Raw genomic sequence first — 17510 nt, 5'->3', positions numbered from 1 at the left:
GTTGTTTTATGTGAAATAGCTGATATTATAAATACTGATGAAACTTATACATTGTTAAACTATTCGCTTAACTATATAGTTACATTTTTAATTTAATACTTATTATTTCTAATACTGGTTAATCTTACACACAATTCTATAGTTTTTATCTATTACTTAATGTAATCTTGATCAGGTAATTTTTTCGAAGTCGACGGAATAATCTTAAGACGTGCTCTTTTTTATAAGATTTCATAAAAGGAAAACTTTTTTTATGAATTTAGTACAGGTATTTAAGTATCATTACATTTTTCTGTATTGTAATTGCTGTAATTTCATAGTTTTTTTTTTACATCATAAGGTGGCAAACGAGAGAGCGGCCACCTGAAATCGCTGAAATAGCGAAGTAACCGTTGCCCATAGACATACGCAATTGCATATGCGTTGCCTACCTTTAATTGACGGAGGAGGGGATGCACAGAAAGAAAATATTTTCCCTTCCCATGCATCCTTTCATCCAGAAAGTCCACTTTCCATCCTTTCCTTATAAGAAAAAGGGTAGGAAGGGAAGGAGAACTAAATTAGGCCTCCGGGACGCACACTCATCAGACGAAACTCGGAATTACTTCCACTTCACGCCTGTCTTCTATATAGTAATATAACTAAATATTTACTTGAAATCATATTTTCAATGTTTCGACAACTTTTGTTGAAGGATATTGTGTAATTTTGTAAAACTAGGGTTATAGTTTGCTGGTATTTGTTTACCCCAAGTGAATGTATTCGTGTACAGAGGCTGTCGCCCGGCGGTATACGGCACGGCCTACATCTCCATGGAAATAGTTTGCTTTAAAAAACTTCCTTTTATAAGTTCACTCTTGAATATTTTCATTAGCCTCGCAGCAAACCCGTCAGTATACAAGCCACGGAAGAAATGAATAAAATATTTTTTCCCCATGATTATTATTTATTACATTTATTTGAATTATTCGTGACAATTATTTTATTACAATTATTATTTCACTAAATATTATATTGAGCGTACATGTTCTCTCAATTCCTAAATCAGACAAGCTAGCCAGGCTCTCGACAATACGTGCTTGCCGAAGCTGATACCTCCGTAGTTTACAATACACATAAAAATGCTTAAATTAAATTACAATTATGTTTTCAAAATTATTTCTAAATACAAATGCAAACTCAGTGACTCACTTAAGCTTATGTCCATTTATGTCTAAAGATTTATTTAAATACAACATAGATAATATAAGCAAAATACTAAATGTAGAGTTTACCTTCACAGAGGTTTGATAAAACCATAAACAAATGGTGACGTCATATCTACTTTACCAAGTGTGTTGCAAACTAGTAGGCGCTTTGATTAAATTAAAAAATGGGCTTTATAACTATTATCTACGGGTTATCTAATATCTAAAAATATTATAAATTACTTAAAAGTATTGACTATTCAGTCGGTTTCCTTAAACTCTAGAATGGGTAACTCTATGTATGTAACTTATACAAACACGTGCATTAATATTATCATATTGGTATGATATTTACATGCATTTTGGTATACTAAATATGCGACCATATTGTGTAACTCCTTTGTATTTAATACAAAAACTTTGATATTTAATACTTATTATTTTTCTTAGTACAAAATAACCGTGTGCGAATTAAAAAAAAACTTTAGAACTTTGAAACATCAAACATTAACCACCTATAAACTTTTAATAAGATTTTCAAAATTAGAGTAACTATATTAAATTTAGAAAGGTTAGATTAAATTTCCTAGTTCTGAGTTTTTTATATAAATAATACGTATAGAATATATAAAGTCATAAAAAATTAAAAGAAGAAGTATGCAACAAACTTCATTACAAGTATTATTTAGTATGGAAATATCATAAATACTACGAGGCATAATATTTCGTCGGTGACCAGAGAAGCGAAAAATGGAAAAATGTATCCTTTAATTTGATTTGAGGTTTGTGTCACAGATCAATTTATATTTTCACGTTTGTGGTGTAAGAAATTTCTGATATTTTTTTGTACTCTGTACTAGCGATAACAAAAGTAAAAAAAAAACTGAAACCATTACTAAAATACGAGCTTTAAATTAAAACTATAATTTTTTATCTGTATAATTATTTAATTTTTGTATGAATTTAATATTGATATTCATTTAGAATATTGGTTTACGAAGTTACAATTAACATTGGTTAAGATTAATTTGAAAATTTACCAAGTTTAAAGACACAATCCTCTTTGTATTTTAAATTGGGTAATGACAGGAATAGGCTGATGGCTTTTATAAATCATTATAAATGATGTTGATGGACAAAAAACTCATATTTAAAGTTTTTTTAATATGTGATCCAATCAACATAATATCCAATTGTTTTTTAACGGTTTGATGTAGTTTGTTAATTGTTTATGATTAGAGCAAATCACATTGGAATATCCTAGAGCACCTTGTTTAGAACAGTATAGTACAATATATATTTTATATTTAAAAAACCTACTATATAATAATGTGTATTACATGATATTAAATAAATAAGCGAAGTTTGTATACCATAAAGATATGACCTTGAATTAAAATAAATTTCATCAAATTAAATCTTTCGTAGGTGTAGAAAATTACGTAGTTTGAATACACCAACTTTATCAAATAGTCCTTACAAACACAGTTTACACACAGACAGTAATAATATTATACACATTTAGACTATTAAAAAAGCTTCAAACACATTTCGCGACCTAAACATATTTACTGAATACAAACATCTAAACGATTTTCAAGTTTATTAAAGTTACAAAATGCATAAATACACTTTACACGCTACATTAACTCTGTTATGTATTAACTGTGCAATCCAATAACTTTACAAACTCGATACACTACGCAGTTAACAACTTTGTGCACTCTTTGTGACTCTATTATATTGTTTACTGTAGTCTCAATCAAATGGTTAGATTAGATTCATTTTCAAACATAATTAACATGTTAGCTAATTTTAAAGAAATAAACATATGAAAATAAATTCATCAATTTAAGGTAGGAAAATTACATTTGAATCAATACAATTTTGTGCTTTCTGTTTCCATGATACATTAAAATACTGTACAATACGCGTGTGACATTTGTCGTACTCAAATCTATATATTTACTTGTGTAATTAACTTACAAACTCCCAAAAAATGTATCAAAATTCTACATTTAGTCATGTTACCGTATCGTTGTCTCACAATCTTGAACTCTAGCCTATGTCCGTGAAATTTTTATTATATTCCAATTGACGCAATGTGAAAGACTTTGGTCCTAACTAACTTTCCTCTATTTCAAAACGCTGCGTCCTTTATTCAAAATAAAATTATTAAAACGTAAGCTGGGTTCTTTACAAAAATACAAAAACAATCGGTTATGTATTTCGCCGTCGAAGAAACCGTTTTTTTAAACCTATTGTTAATTACGTCCCTCTCAAAGTCTATAGAACGGTAAAGGCACGGTCATGATGTGTATTGCACTTATCATATCGGTTAACGTGTCCACAAAGACAGAGAGAAGAAATTTCTTCTAAAGGGTTACAAAACACACTCTAAACTACAATGTCGAGTCGAGGAAAGCGTTTAAAGGCACATACTTTTAGAAACAATAGTGAAGTGGCGCTAAAGTCGTAGCGCACCACGTGATAGGTGAGGTTAGATGAGTCGAAGTTAGAGCGACCGCTAGAAGCGTTGCCTACGATGATAGAACCAATTACACTGACGTCCCCGGCCGCGGAGGCGCCGTCTTAATAATTCTTATACCGAGTTTTAAATCACACACTTTAGACGTTTTCACACATCAAAATACATAGAAATCGAAGCTCTTATTATGTAAAGTTACTTGCACCTTGTCGCCGTTTTAGATCAGACACTAACACGCATTTGTTTATTTAGTCTCACTCGCTGTCGCAAACACCGTTGACCATTGGGTGCGTTCCGTTAGTCTTTTCGTGGAGGCGACAGGAGGAGGGCTGGGGTGAGAAAAGACGCTGCTGCGTGTCGCAGGGCAGCGCAAGGCAGGCGCCGCGGCAAAGATGGCTCGCGGCGTGCAGAAAAGTGGGCGCGCGGGGCGGCGGCGGCGGCGGTGGGGTCGCGGGCAGTGCCGCGGCGGGCGGGCGCTAGACGTGCGTGCAAGCGCCCGCCGCCACGGGTCAGCCGGCCAGAGCGTCCTCCGGCTCGGGCGACCAACAGTTGTCGGACAGCCAGCATCCCACCACCACCGTTACGAACCCGATCAGTAGCGCCAGCACTATATACACCTCCGCGTTGCCTAAATCATCATTTATTAAACAATCAACATATTTTATATTGGTATAAACATGTTAGATCATGTATTGCCCGTTGCGCAAAGCTGCTCAAGCCATTGTGGTAAGTTTTTGTGTAGTATTAGTTTTGACTTTGTCTACGCTGTGTGCTACTAACCATTGGGTCATTCCATAAGTTTCTAAAATGTACTTAAAGAGCGTAAAACTTTAAGAATTCAGTATTCAATCTGATAATTTACAATTTATATGTCAAAATAATAATGTTATGTTAATATTAGAAATGAAGTTTAAGAGTACATAAGGTCTGTAATGTCCTGTCTAGGAGTGCGATACTCAACGCGTTACAACCTGAACATTCAAATTCGATTAACCTTAGAATATTCTACGTATATTTACTTCTGAAGCAATTTCAGCGTTGGATATGAGACCTGACTGTATAAAGTTAATGGCTCCAATGTAATGGCAAGCCGCATGTAAGAAGTTGTTAATAGCTCTCTGATGCGTTCAACCAAGCGTCGCTTTATCATCAAAGCTCTACTCTGATAGTAAGTCATACTTTAATTATATCAGGAGAAGACTTTAATATCCGTATTAAACTTAGGAGATAGTTTTTTTATGTTTCAAATGACAGTTCATTACAGCACTGTACTATTATTTTAACATATTTACTATAATATGTATATTAACAAGTAACTGTTAACAAATGTACTTTCTATCAAGCTTCATTTGATTACAAATTTAATCTCTTTTTCATTAATTCAAAGCAGAAACAAATAGTGTTTTGTTTGTAGTTCCAACCATTTTTAGAATACAGAAATCGAAGTAATTAATTTAATATTAAAATAACTATTACAATTACTTCTGCGTTAAATTAGTTTAATAATCAGTGTTGGAATACAAAAGACGTGGCGAAAAGTCAATTAGCTGTTGACATCGTTCAAAGCAAATGTGCACGTGGTTCACTTTGTCCCAAAGGAGCCTTTGAGTTGTTAGTAAAGCTTATATCCTGGTAATTTACGTTATAATAATTTTAATACGCGTCGTATCATATGGTATCTTGTGGCCATTAAAGGAAGGAAACTAGAGCTTTTTAGAGACATAACATGCAATTAGAAATATGGCCTCAAGCAAAGTCTTTAAATTGCTCGTTAAAATTTTATTTGGTTCAAAACTGTAATCTAAATCCACTTTAGGTTTAGACCCCATAAATATTTAGATGATAATCATGTTAAAGGTGGTATATAGAATTTATTTATTCCATTTTCGAATACAGATGATTAATAATTTGTCGAATGAATAAAGGGGAACAAGGGCGCGGTATGTATTATGTTAATTCCTTACCGAGCTGTTTCCGTATCCCGAGCGGTTGTCGGCTGCGCCACAGCGAATTGATGAGCGTCGGGTCGCCACGGGTCCGCCAGTCGCGATACCCACGCCCTCTGGAATACTGACTGAATCTGTGTACAAACATGCTAATGAGTCTACTGCCGGATACTAACTAAACTGTGTCACTGAATACCATGATCACCGTACTTTGCCTTTGATAGAAGTATCGGATTAACATACTTTGAAATTCCTATTTCAGTACAAAGCTTATTAAGGCTTTTAAGTTCAAATTTTGACCTTTACAAATTAATTTCAGTATTTGAAAGACATTTTAAACTTTTAAAAAATCAAATTCCATAGTCTAACTTCTGAATTTGATCTTAAAAGTTCGATAGCGTTTTTCAAATGGGTGAATTTGGTTTGTAAATGATCGAATTTGAATTAAAAACCCATATTCTTGAACGCTGAAGCTCACAAACCTTACATAGTATACTGGGTCGAAGCTAATAAGCGAAATTGAATTGTTAGCTCATTCCGTCCTCAGGACATTTCAAAACTCGTGCATGGCGCCTACTCCTACAAGAGGTGTTACATGCGAATGCAAATTTACTAGTGATGCTTCCACGATATATCGATAAAATGCACGCACCGCGGAGTACAAGTCAAATTACATACATATTTAATAAACAAATTATCATTCAAAATTACCATATCATTATTACTACATATGCAATAAGTATGCAATAAATGGACAAAGGAAAGGGAGTTTGTTCAATATAGATAATAATTTAAAACAATTCAATTTCGCAAACATATTTATACATTGATATATTATTTTAACAGCGCATATAACCAGTATTAGGATTACAATGGTATTGCTTTTCTCCATCCAGAAATACTTACACAATAGCTTTCTGCGGTTATAAAATATTTATTTAATTTGTTTCAGATATACAGAAAAATCGATAAATTACAAAATCCGTTGTGTAATGTAGGTTATACTTACATCTCTTAACTATGTGTTTGATACGTGCAAGTAACATCGGTTTCATGCAGCAGTTCTATGCCTACTTTATTACTTTACCGATCGGTAATACACGACGGTTTAGCAAATACGATGTCTGCGTTCGATACCTAAAATATTTATAAAAAATAGGCTTTTTACTGCATACTGATCGTTTATATAACAAGTTACTTACGTAATCTCGACGCACCCGTTTTGTTGCGGATCGTAAAATATGAAATACATAATATGTCTTAGTAATACATATGTTAAAAGGAAATAATAGCAATTAAATGAACACAAAATAACATGTCACAGACTAAAAAATTAACAGTAAGATTTTTTTTTAAATGCAAATTTAAACTTAAGGGTAACTTTGCCAATGTCTCAAAAGGACGTAAACATGTATGTGTTTGTGGAAACAGGAGTTTTTGGATGTAGTGCAAGGTCATAAGGAAACTTTTAATGCATTATTAAATTAAGACTTTTGATTGTCTAATTTTATAAAGTCCAAAATTTCTTTGTTTATAATGTTAGGGAGAAAAACCTACACTGTGCCGGTGTACTGGTATAACACTAGCCTTGCTAAAATGTCGACGTTTATGTCCCCTCACTATTCATTCTGACACTGGACTTTGTATCGAAAGCACGTCGTTCGCGCCAAATGATTCTAACTAGTACTGTCTAAAAGTAAAAACTGATCGTTACTGTCATGGACATTTGCATTGAGATTTCTCATATCCTTCTATTTATCCGTTTTCTTCAAACAAAATATATTATGCAACTGAATAATTTTGACATTAACTTTTGAATATACACCTTTAATGCTGACAATTTATGTTATTACCATAAACAAATTGTCAAACATACATACATTTTTTCTTCAAATAGATAATAAAGTAATATCAAACCTTAAAGGTGAATTTACTGACTTTTACTAGTTGTAAATAAAATGTATTGTGTATGTTTAAATATCGCAATTTCGTATTTATGCCTTGTATTGGACTGTAGATGTAATGATGAGTGGGCAACATAAGTTATGACGTATCGAGTCGCATTTGTCTACAACACACATTAGGAAGGAAGCCAAACACATTTATATCATGTAGTTTGCCACGTGCTCAGTGAAATACAGATTCGAACAACGGAAGAGGAAATCGATAATAGGTATGCGTCGAATGGGATTTCAATACTGTAATTGGATAGTGATTGGATTGGATTATCCTTAGAATGCCGGAAATGCTGAGTGAAATACTAATGCAGAAAAAAATAGCTAAATAAATAAATTATTAATTTGATATTTTAGATTTTATTTTAGTTTTATTAGTAACTATTTAAGATGTTTAATTTAATGATTAGTTTATTTGCGGCATTTTAAAGACAGTATTAGCAGTAGAGACAAGACAGAGGCGGTTGTAGAGTAGGTACTGTAAGGTCCGTACTTGCGGACGCCGCCGATGCCAGCTGGCGGGGGCGGCGCGGTGGAGTGCGGGACCCCCGGCGGCACCTGCGCGCCGCCCTGCACGCCGCCCTGCACACTGCCTTGCGGCGCGCATACACAACACCCTGTAACCATAAACAACTTCTAACACTCTAAATCAAACATTTTGAAGTGATTAGTATCTAAGAGAGATACCACACAATCAGCGCAGAAACGGAGCACCACTTCCAGTTTACATACAAAAAAAAAAAGGATTTTGGAAACACTCTTTATGTAAATACAAATCAATTTCAATGAGAATAATTCTTGTCTTATCTTTGAAGTATCTTGGTTTCTTTTGATTGAAATAGTGGGAATGAAATAAATGTGTACTTAACATTTACATATGCTTAAGCATACATTTATATTCATTGCTTAAATTAATAGGTTGTGTTACAAAGGCTGACAGAAACGTTTGAAAAGTATCTTTTGATACAAGACGCTCCGTAAATATTCGATGCGGGCTTACATTGAAGTTGATACGTATTTTACGATGTTTCTTTAACGACTACAGTGTAAGGCTATTATTGATTTTGACTTCTTTATAGTTCTGTATAAGTTAATTTATTAAAAGTGTACATGAATTGATGGTTCTTTTAATATGAGGGCACTAAAAATTAAACTTCTCACTTGTAAACTCAAATTAACAGTAGAATAAGAATAAATTAGTGTCTTGTAGCAAAAACTTATTGGGGAAAGATCTAAGTTCGGAGAATTCTATGAGACGAAATCAGAAATGAAAGAAAATATACAATTATTAAAACATATAAATCAAAACGAAATATAGATTAAATAACCTAAATTAAAAATGCTCCAAAATGCTGTCCACTTTGCAGCTTCTAACGATAATGAGAAAATAATTTTATAAAACATAAAACTCAATTGGCTTTTATGTTTTATAAAATTATGCTTGTGTTCTGCAATCACAGAAACCAATGATTGGCATTAATGCTGGTAACATTGGAGCGTTGTAATCATATTCATCTGATTGGGGTATAAAAAAAAGAAATGACGCGTGACATAACAAACCCAAGGTATTACTGTTTCATTATCAAACATAGATAAAACTTTTTCTATGCTTTTGCAATCTTATGAATAGTCTTACTTTAACAGTAATGGAATACTGAAATGCATACAAAACGCTGTAAGGATTGACGTTCTTGATAGTAAAATGAATTCCTATGACTGCTATTGTTCCCGTTATAAAGTAGGTTTCAGCGAACGTCTGTCTCATCCATTATGACTTACTATTAAATTGTTTTATTAATTCCATGACCTATATTTGATTCAATCATAGACCGTGTTAATATTCAATCGCAAATTAGTCGGTTATACGTTCCTGGGGTTTAAAGACTATTGTATAAGTAGTTTGTTAAGTCATCAAAAATTGATCATTCAAATCAGTTTTGGAGTCAACTTGTTCTACACGATCGCGTAGTCTATATATCATACCATCGTCTATTTTCCCTTAAATTATAAGAAAATCAAAAGGTGGGTCATTTCTTTAACTATAATCTGTAAACATTTATCAAATTGGAGTATGTATGTAAAATCGAAAAAATCGGTCTGTTCAGAAAGCCCCTTTTCTTCTGACTAATCACCAAAACTTTGAGTTTTAACGGGACTTTGACGAGAAGGAAGCTGATGCTTTCGAGTAAATATTGAAGACTTTTTCTAATTCTGCGCTGACCAAGGAGCGACTAATAGTACCATATGTAATTACAAGTCCTTAATTGCTACAATTTTGATTAAAAATGTAAGTTAAATATCCTTATGTTACGCTCATAATGCCAGTGAACTCGTGTGTAAATAGATTTAGAGAGTCCCTGAGGATAACATATGAGGACGTTAAGAGCTTGCATTATAATTATATTTAATTCTGTAGTAACGCGTAGCTATCATACATTACGCAGATAGTTATAATGCCCATAGCGGTTATATGCAAGCTGGGAACAGCTTTTGAATTCTTAATAAATCTTGGAAGAGCCGAAATTGTATAACGTGCCCAAACTAACCTCCGTTTGGCTTCGATTAGATATTCATATTGTTTGATCAACGTTTCTCTCGCCTTAGTGGGATGTCGAATATTGCAAGGCATCATTTCGAACTAAACTGTATCAAATTGCAATGTAGTGTCAATCTGAATTTATAGCAACCTGAAGTAAAATTTAGAAATGGGTTTATTTCTCAATACCAGAAAAATACGACTTTGAATATTAAAATATGTGTCGGTAATTCTTAAATAAAATATGTACGAGATATGTACAAAAAGGCTACTGATACTGTAAATTCATTAATTTTAATTTTTAACTAAAAAGATGGAAAAATTCAAGATATTGTTAAATTAGAGAGTTAGTTTAGGTTCAAGAAAAGATCTCACAAAAGGGAAGATCAACTTGAGTTTCTAAAGTTTTGTTTTTACTTTAACTTGTGATGCCACATAAAAGTCCACCTCAATTCTGCATAACTTTTAGCGTTGAGAATTTAAATGCGTGTCGTTAAAAAGGAACGAAGTCATTTGAATACAGTAAATTGCTGAAATACGGTAATGCATTCTCTCTCCCTCGGCGAATAAAGGCTGAGAATTTTATCGCATTGATAACTCACAAAAAGCAACGCCAGTGCAGAGCAGCAAACATCAGTGAATGAATTTGAGAGTCACTGCAGAATACAAAAGACTTGGCACTGCTTTACTTGTGGCCAATTCCATTGGTTTTTTGTTACCATTTCTACATATCTGTCAATGTGCGATTAAAAACTTTTATTGGTTTTCAGCAAAACTACTGACATATTTTTTTCTTTATACTATATCAATTTGTGTTTTTTATATTTCACATGTACATATAAAGGTGGCAATATTCTTGTTACCTCAAGCTTAGCGTGTTTGCCGATTACGGCACGCATTTCCAGAGAAGATTGACTTTTAAAATTTTTCAACACAAACTCAGTCTAACACTTATATTAGTCAAAGTTTTCGCAACGTTTATTTCTACAAGACAACTCGCTTAAGCAAAATATATGATCATCGCAGTATGGTCATCTTTCTATTACATATTTAAATTGTACTCTCCGGTTTAAATAATAGACTTTGTTAAACAAAGCATGTCCTCACTAGAATTGAGTTGATTGAATATTTACATAATCAATAAACGTCTATCCCGTCCTTTCTCCAGTACAGGAGCAAGCAAAACACATAGGTCGGTTCTTAGCAACTAAATAAGTGCCCTAGGTGGTCATAATGAACAGGCCAACATCTGGAGTTATAAGATGACCTAACATATGATGTCATGGTGTTCTGGTCGTACCTGCGAGTGCTGCGAGAGCTGCCAACGAAAGGAGGGCCGAGCGGCTCGGCGCCATGTCAGCAGGGCATACCGCGCGCTGCGGCCCGCGTCATCGCCGCGCCATGCCCGCCGCCGCCAGCACGCTCAGCACACCCTCACCCTAGCCTAGCCTGCAACAATACAGTATTTTAAAATATAAAACTTAGCTGCGCCTTAACTTACTAATTTGCTTCACAGACCGACGAATACTTCGTAATCAATTTATTATATTTCCATAAACCTTTTTAAAATTTTAAATGTACGATATGTTTGAGATAGATCTTCAGATAACTTATATACAAAACTTATTAGAATTGGACGTTAAAGTTTGCCTTCAAAGAACAAGGAAATTAATTTAACATGGGGTCGTGTTTCTGAAACAGCAAACACTAAATTCCGTTTTAATTATAACGAGTTTCCTTGTTTGAATGCAAATTTAATTTCGTTTGTCGAGTTGTAAAGAAATCTATACTTTTAACATATCCACTAACAAAATATATATAATTCTAAATATTTTTTTATATACAAGTTTCAATTTGATTTGATGATTTGCAAAATATGGTCTTTTACATTTATAAACCCGGGATATTATTTTATGAGTATTCCGTTGCTCATTTTTATGGTGCAAAAACAAGTGCTCATTAAAAACAAGAAAGGTTTTTTCATTACCTATAAATGCGAGTGCTAAAATGTGAATTTACTATCTGATTCATTCGAACATTTTACGAAGTTATCAATTTATTTTATAACAAATCAACAGGCAGGTTAAATAAAGCGATATTTATTCGCTTCCAGTTAATTTGTCAGTTGTGATCGATGGCCGCTATCTAATAAATTTGTCGAGGTGTTGGTTGAACGCTCTATTGCCTATCGTGGTTGGTTTCACTGACAAGGGTCATGCCCGTAACACGCGTCAAATGGCCATTCCAAAGTTTACCTATCTGTGATTCTATTCCAAATAGTGAGATAGTTGTACATTCATTTTATTCGTGTTTGCATATTCAAGGACATGAAAGTTTTTTTTTATTGAACTGTTATGTGTAATTTGTTACGATATTTTTCCGTTTTTGTGCCAAGATTCTTATTTAAAAATATCTTACTTAACGTGACCTAAGTTATATAAAATGTTTATCGTCTGTCTCGAGATTGGTAAAGATTCCTTATTTAGTGGGAGAAAAAGTACCAAAATGTTTTCATTATCCTAATTTTATTAACGGTTTTATATTTTTACGTCTTAGGAAACAAATTACCAACATTCTTTAGTTCTCGAATCTATCTGAAGAAGAGTTAGGTATAAATCTAGTAGTATGGACAGTTTATTAATGGGTTTTCAGAATAAAAAATAGTCCAAAAAACCCGCATAAAATTCCAAAGTTTAAACGAATATCTGTAGAAAAGTACGTTTCTCATTTAATTTGATCTCAAATTGAATGTTTAATTAGGATCATTAGCGTGGGATACGATGCGACTCTTCGTCCGTATTTAGAGAACTTTCACGATTTTTTATTAAAGCAAATAAAAAAAAGATTGGCAGAGTAATACGAGACAGATAGATTTTATTTTAATGGTTTCTGTATGAATGTCGTTCTATAAAAATCTGTGCTCATTTTTAAAAAGCAAAGCTTTAATAATCCTTAACCTACTTGTGATACAGATTTTTATTTAAAAGCATCAAATTAAAAAAAAAAGATTTAATTTATCATGGAAATTTTAATTTAACATTTTTAATCTATAATATGATAAGATATAATATAAATATAGATACATAAAATTTTATCATCCAAACATTTGTCATATAGAAGCTATTTTAATTTATTGTGATATATTTTTTTTATCGCATAATACCTTTTTACATTGGAAGGGTTATATTTTACCTTCCTATTAGTTGACTGGTTTTTATAATTGAAAATGCCCGTTTCATTGTAGCTTTCTTTAAGCAAGAAGCATCTTAATTCAGACAATCAGGTTTGACAATTTCTTATATTAAATACACACAACACTTTTTTCACATAAATATTTTCATACTTCTGGGTCAGATTTGAACATTACAATTTGAAGCGGTTACTTGTTATTCGAGAGATAAGGAACGTCGCGTTAGATCATGTAATAAAAGCAGGGAGCTATGAGAGACGGGGAGCGAGGTACACAATACGTGACACGCACTTGCGACCTCATAACCATCGCCTTCAATTTATGGATGACGTTTTTCTCGCGTTCTATGTAAAGAATAGAAGCTTCTATTACACTTTGCTTTTATGACAAGTGTTAAAATAACGATACTCGACATATTGTAGTTTTATTTTTATTGTAGAGATTTGAAATTAAAATAAAAGTATGTGGTAAGAAGTGGAGAAAAATTGACGCGAGATTTAATATGCTTATAATAATATTTGTTCAGTAAAATTTTGTCATGTAATTCAAATTAATTTCGAAATTTAATTGATTATTTATAATTAGTTAATAGCCCTGACCGCTGGTTGCTTTAGTCATTGGATTCCGTAGCCGGTGATGCTCTATTTTTAATATAAAAGATTTTATTATTCTGTTTTCATTTAAAATGTACTATATTTAAAATAAAAAGAATAAATGAATATATGTAGTCATTACGAGTTATGTATTAACATCAAAAAGATAATCAATTTAGTTAATATAATAGTTAAATTAGCATTTCTTTATCAAAAACCAATAGTATAGTGTTACATTGTCTTGAACTTTCAGATTTAGCGAGACATTGCAAATTGAACGCCAAACTTGCTTATTACGTAGTTCAGAGTTCAGTGAAGTTTGATAACAAAAACAAATCCCGAAAGATATAAAATAATAGATAAAAAGTGTAATGGAGTACTGACGATATTCTTGGAACAAAATATTTTTTATAACTTTATTAATTTTGCTCTATTGAATAATAACTTTAGCAATAGATGAACATAGTGAAGTTTAATGTATTGATAGTTTTTATGTAAGTATATAAGAATTAAAAAAAAAACTTAATAAGTACCCTATTTGTTCTTCCAAACGATGTCCTACATCTATGCCAAATTTCAGCGAGTTCCATGCAGCCGTTCCGGAGATACCTTCAAACAAACATCCATCCATCTAATATTAATAAGAAGTATAGATATATTGAGAGCAAAATTCAGTAATTAATTTTGCGTAAAACAAAGTTCATCGAATAAAGGAGCTAATATTTGAGGGTGGTTTATGGTCAAAGTCTTGTAGAGCACAAAAGCTAAGTCGAAAGTGCGTTGAGATCGATAAATCTCGTGGTATACAAATGTCTTGAAATAGGGATCAGACATCTCGACTAGGATATTATCCTATTGCAACTAAGATATGTTTTCTTTCCTTTTGTCATTATACTATACGTTTATTAATTACGGGACATCCTGTGTACTCTGTTATTCTATGCGAATTACTTATAATTTTTTTTTACAATTTATGAACATTAATTGTAAGAAAATCTACAACATCAAGCTACTGGCAAAGGAATTTTATATATATGTTCGATAATGATTTATAATTAAATCATGAATTTCCGATGGACCCTTATTTCTGCAAGGATAATTTATTCCATGCTGACCATTATCGAACAAGGCGTAAGCCAAGTTAATACCCTCCTTACAATTAGTACAGTAAATTGATAATAGAATATAAATTGTATTTTGTAAGGGTTTAAAATATATTTAGGATATTTTAATTTTTAAAGAATTATCATATTTCATTTTAATTGCTAGTCTACGCTTTATTAAAAAAAATAGATCTTTTGAATTGTCTATGGTTCTGTAAACATAAATAAAGATTAATTTTCTATGTTTATGTTCTCGCAGCGTTTCTAACATTATGATAATATTTTTATAGTTATATTCTAAGTACCAACTGTAAGGAAAATACGAACACTTATCGTAATTTATGTAGATGGGAGTGCCTCTTACAATAATAGAGCCTCGTAATACGATATAAATTCCAATAATATCTATAAATCAGCCTTAAGAAACGGATCTGTTAAATTGTTATACTTCATACAATATTTATAATAGTAGCGGTCATCATTATTACACAAGATTTTGATATCTCTTTTAATCGTAACCAATGGTTTGTAACTAGAAATCAGACTTCAAGCTACACGTATAATAATACAACAATAATATGATACAGGGCTAAAATCATTTAGTTTTCTTGAAACATGGTTGTACCATGCATATATCTGAGAAGAATTTCAAAGATATATCTGAAGTCAACCAATCACCAATGGTCCAGTGTGGTTGACTATGGCCTAGTCACACCTATTAGGGTAGGCTCCGATCCCCTTGGTAGAGGCATATAGGTATAGTGAGCTGATGATGGTTATACCAAGACGTAGATAGTATCGTAGTTTTTTTTTGAGTAATATGACTAAGCAATAGGGAAAGAATCAACGTATTATATTATTTAAAATATCACAAAGTAGAATAATGTTGTATTTACATGACGCCATTACGAGTGAGTCAGCGCAAAAGGTTTTGTCTGTGAGTTTTCACAAGTGTTCTGATGTGGAATATACGAAAAAGAAAAATGGCTCGGAGAAAATGTTAAACAAAAATGTAGAATATCAGATGTATAACAATGCTGTCTGGCGGATGTTCTGTTTTGTTATAGAATTCTTGCTTTTATATCATCTCGATTGGTTTTGATTTCAAAGATTGATTCCCGACGCGAAGTTCAATTTGTACTCTATAAATTATAATATATTAGGGTTTTCCTTCTAGGAATTTTAATAAAGAAAATAGCGTCCCTATGTACTTATCAAATAAATAAATAATACAAATTTAGTATTTATAATTATTTTATACAAATTTATGAACTCTATTAATTAAATGTATCGACAAAAACGTTAGACACGTAATGTTCATTAGTGGTAGGAATACGTTAAGTTTATTTTATCTTTTAAAATAGTGTTGGTAGGATTTGTGCTATATTAAAAAATTAATTAACACTTCTTGTTGGCTGTAAGCTCTTTCATTTTTAACTGGGACTATTAAATCTATATCAACACCAGTAATCATACCTGTGGCAGTTTTTTACAAAGGCTCTGAAAAAAAAAATACTGTACAAAATGTTTTGCCCACGTCAACACATTTTTTCCATTTTTGCCGATAATTGTGTTTAAGAAAAAGCATTGTATTAAATTTAAAAGGAAAAAAGATATTGCAAAAATCAAAATTAGGCATTTTATTACATCTTATTTCATATACTTACAGAATAAGAAGAGGGGGCGGTATTTTAAATCCCAAAAACATATAGAACAACCATTTTTAGTATTTGTAGCTAAAACCGATTCGTTACAAGTACACTTGATCAACTGTTTGCAATTATATTTTGCATTTCGCAGAGAAGCCGAGAGCTGCACGGCTATTTGCTAAACAAACACGAAATTAAAGTTTCATGCCGAAGCCGGGCGTTACTGGCGGAGGCGGAGCGGCGAAGCGCGCAGGCGACGGGCGTCGGCGCCACCTGTCGCTGAGACGGGCGGGGCAAGGACTACGCGTCCGTCGTCGACGGCAGCTTGCTAGTGACTGCGGGCGCTGGGGCTGAGCCGGCCCGGGCACGTGGGCCGCCGGGCGCCGGCCGCCGCCCAGGTGCACCTGTACCCGAGTGGGAGCTTCCCTGCCCCCTGCACACCCGCAAAATACCCGAGATCGTCCTGCGTCCTCCCCTTGCGCCCCTCGCGCCGCCGCCCCCTGCCAGCTGCCAGCGCCCCGCGGCCACCCGTCCGCCGTCCCGCGCGTTTCACTCCAGCCAGCGTTCGTTGCCGCCGACGCACACTTCTTCCTCTTTGCACACTTTTGCGTCCCGTCTGCCAACTTCTTATATTATACTCAAAAGCCACTGGTATATTATATTATTCCCTTCAGGTGTAAATCAAAGCAATTATTAATGCAATGTAAAAATGAATGTTCAAGACTGAAAATGTAAACTTTAAAATGGAGAATGATTTTGAATAATGTAAACATATGCACGTAATGAGCGTGCAGCACGGCTGGGTGTTTGTGGGCGGTGCTTACCATATGTATGTATGTCGCGCATAATCGTAAAAGCGGAGT

General features: G+C 33.2%; 1 protein-coding gene across 1 annotated transcript; it reads right to left on the bottom strand.

Annotated features, from left to right (window-relative positions):
• Positions 1 to 4184: 4184 nt before the first annotated feature.
• LOC106119162 (uncharacterized) lies at positions 4185 to 16927 on the bottom strand. Its single transcript, XM_013314059.1, has 5 exons — positions 16666 to 16927; positions 11413 to 11561; positions 8070 to 8193; positions 5640 to 5755; positions 4185 to 4303 (listed from the first exon to the last, which is right to left on the bottom strand). The coding sequence occupies exons 2-5, from the start codon at positions 11465 to 11467 to the stop codon at positions 4185 to 4187; spliced, it is 414 nt and encodes a 137-aa protein (XP_013169513.1). The 5' UTR covers positions 11468 to 11561; positions 16666 to 16927.
• Positions 16928 to 17510: the final 583 nt, after the last annotated feature.

The sequence above is a fragment of the Papilio xuthus genome, unplaced genomic scaffold (genome assembly GCF_000836235.2).
Source record: "Papilio xuthus unplaced genomic scaffold, Pxut_1.1 DF827542.1, whole genome shotgun sequence".
Lineage (NCBI taxonomy): Eukaryota > Metazoa > Arthropoda > Insecta > Lepidoptera > Papilionidae > Papilio > Papilio xuthus.
Note: the sequence above shows the minus strand (reverse complement) of the source record. Positions and strands in the feature narration are given on the sequence as shown.